Source organism: Calidris pugnax, unplaced genomic scaffold (genome assembly GCF_001431845.1).
Source record: "Calidris pugnax isolate Ruff unplaced genomic scaffold, ASM143184v1 scaffold927, whole genome shotgun sequence".
Taxonomy (NCBI): domain Eukaryota; kingdom Metazoa; phylum Chordata; class Aves; order Charadriiformes; family Scolopacidae; genus Calidris; species Calidris pugnax.
Window position 1 is genome coordinate 6,436 of NW_015091561.1, and position 2,701 is coordinate 9,136.

The 2,701-nt window shown below is 68.3% G+C and overlaps 1 protein-coding gene across 1 annotated transcript in view; it reads right to left on the reverse strand.

Annotated features, from left to right (window-relative positions):
* Positions 1 to 2,701, reverse strand: part of LOC106899846 (CAP-Gly domain-containing linker protein 3-like) — a gene marked incomplete at its 3' end in the record, with an annotated part of 6,603 nt that overhangs the window by 3,500 nt on the left and 402 nt on the right. Inside the window, exons 2-3 of the mRNA XM_014961771.1 lie at positions 2,409 to 2,570; positions 7 to 125 (exon numbers count right to left, since the gene is read on the reverse strand). Of these exons, the coding sequence (XP_014817257.1) occupies positions 7 to 125; positions 2,409 to 2,487 (198 nt within the window). The remainder of the gene's footprint in view (positions 1 to 6; positions 126 to 2,408; positions 2,571 to 2,701) is intronic.

A 2,701-nucleotide genomic window follows, 5' to 3' on the forward strand; every position in this document is an offset into this window, starting at 1 on the left:
CGGTACCCGCAGGGCAGGGTCGGCCCCGTGCTCCAGGAGGCAGCGCACGGCGCCCAGGCAGAGGTTGGAGGCTGCGATGTGCAGCGCGGTGCCGTGGCTGAAGTCGCTGCAGGTGGAGTGCAGCACTGCGGGGAGGGGACACTGAGGCACAGCCCCCCGACATCCACGGGGGGCCTGACCCACTGCGGGGACACCCTGTCCTGCCCCTGGGGACCCCCGGGTCCTGCCCTCCCAGGGACCACACTGTCGCTCCCCTCCAGGGGACCCCAAAGTCCTGCCCCCAGGGGACCCCAGTATCTGCACCCCCAGGGAACTCAACGTGCAGCCCCTGGGACCCCAATATCCTTCCTTCTGGGAACCCCAATGTCCTTCCCTCCCAGGGACCCCACTGTCACTCCCCTCCAGGGGACCCCAATGTCCCTCCCCACCCAGGGAACCCCAGTGTCCTGTTCCCCCCAGGGACCCCAAAGTCCTGCCCCTGGGGACCCCTGTGTCCTCCTCCCCAGGAGACCCCCATGTCCTACACCTAAGGGACCCCTGGTGGCCTTCAACTGGGGACCCCAATGTCCCTCCACCCCAGGGACCCCAAAGTCCTGTCCCCGGGGAACTCAACGTGCAGCCCCTGAGACCCCAATATCCTTCCCTCTGGGGACCCCAATGTCCTCCCCCCTGGGGACCCCCGTGTCCTGCACCCAAGGGACCCCTGGTGGCCTTCAACTGGGGACCCCCGTGTCCTGCTCCAGGGACCCCAAAGTCCTGCCCCCCCAGGGAACCCCAGGATCCTGTGCCCCCGGGGAACTCAACGTGCAGCCCCTGGGACCCCAATATCCTTCCTTTTGGGGACCCCAGTGTCCTCCCCCCAGGAGACCCCCGTGTCCTGCCCCTGGGGACCCCAGTGTCCTTCCCTCCCAGGGACCCCAGTGTCCTGTTCTCCCCAGGGACCCCAAAGTCCTGCCCCCAAGGAACCCCAGTATCTGCACCCCTGGGGAACTCAACGTGCAGCCCCTGGGACCCCAATGTCCTGCCCCTGGGGACCCCCGTGTCCTGTTTCCCAGGGACCCCAGTGTCCTCCCTCCAGGGGACCCCAATGTCCTTCCCCGCCCAGGGACCCCAAAGTCCTGCCCCCAGGGGACCCCAGTATCTGCGCCCCTGGGGAACTCAACGTGCAGCCCCTGGGACCCCAATATCCTTCCTTCTGGGAACCCCAATGTCCTTCCCTCCCAGGGACCCCACTGTCACTCCCCTCCAGGGGACCCCAATGTCCCTCCCCACCCAGGGAACCCCAGTGTCCTGTTCCCCCCAGGGACCCCAAAGTCCTGCCCCTGGGGACCCCTGTGTCCTCCTCCCCAGGAGACCCCCATGTCCTACACCTAAGGGACCCCTGGTGGCCTTCAACTGGGGACCCCAATGTCCCTCCACCCCAGGGACCCCAAAGTCCTGTCCCCGGGGAACTCAACGTGCAGCCCCTGAGACCCCAATATCCTTCCCTCTGGGGACCCCAATGTCCTCCCCCCTGGGGACCCCCGTGTCCTGCACCCAAGGGACCCCTGGTGGCCTTCAACTGGGGACCCCCGTGTCCTGCTCCAGGGACCCCAAAGTCCTGCCCCCCCAGGGAACCCCAGGATCCTGTGCCCCCGGGGAACTCAACGTGCAGCCCCTGGGACCCCAATATCCTTCCTTTTGGGGACCCCAGTGTCCTCCCCCCAGGAGACCCCCGTGTCCTGCCCCTGGGGACCCCAGTGTCCTTCCCTCCCAGGGACCCCAGTGTCCTGTTCTCCCCAGGGACCCCAAAGTCCTGCCCCCAAGGAACCCCAGTATCTGCACCCCTGGGGAACTCAACGTGCAGCCCCTGGGACCCCAATGTCCTGCCCCTGGGGACCCCCGTGTCCTGTTTCCCAGGGACCCCAGTGTCCTCCCTCCAGGGGACCCCAATGTCCTTCCCCGCCCAGGGACCCCAAAGTCCTGCCCCCAGGGGACCCCAGTATCTGCGCCCCTGGGGAACTCAACGTGCAGCCCCTGGGACCCCAATATCCTTCCCTCTGGGGACCCCAGTGTCCTGTTCCCTGGGGGACCCCAGTGTCCTCCCCCCAGGAGACCCCTGTGTCCTGCTCCAGGGACCCCAATGTCCCTCCACCCCAGGGATCCCAAAGTCCTGCCCCCAGGGGACCCCAGTATCTGCATCCCCAGGGACCTCAACGTGCAGCCCCTGGGACCCCAATATCCTGCCCCTGGGGACCCCAGTGTCTTACGCCTAAGGGACCTCTGGTGGCCTTCAACTGGGGACCCAATGTTCCTCCACCCCAGGGACCCCAATATCCTTCCCCCAGGAGACCCCCGTGTCCTCCCCCCTGGTGACCCCCGTGTCCTCCCCCCTGGCCCCCCCGTGTCCCGCGTGGGGTGCCCCTCACCTCGGGGTGCCGCCGCCCTCAGGAGGGTGCGGATGAGCTCGGGGACGTCGAAGTAGGCGGCGTAATGGAGGGCGTTCATGTGGGTCCAGCGGCTGCGCAGGGTCACGTCCCCCCCCAGCGCCAGCAGCCGCGTGGACAGACGCACGGCCGCCGCGGGGTCCCCTGCACGGACACGGGGGGGACGGGATGGCACCCCCCTCGGGGACACCGGGGGGGCACCGGGACTGGGGACGGGGGGACACGGGGACACTGGGGATGTGGGGACAGCGGGGACAGTGGGGACGTGGGGAGTG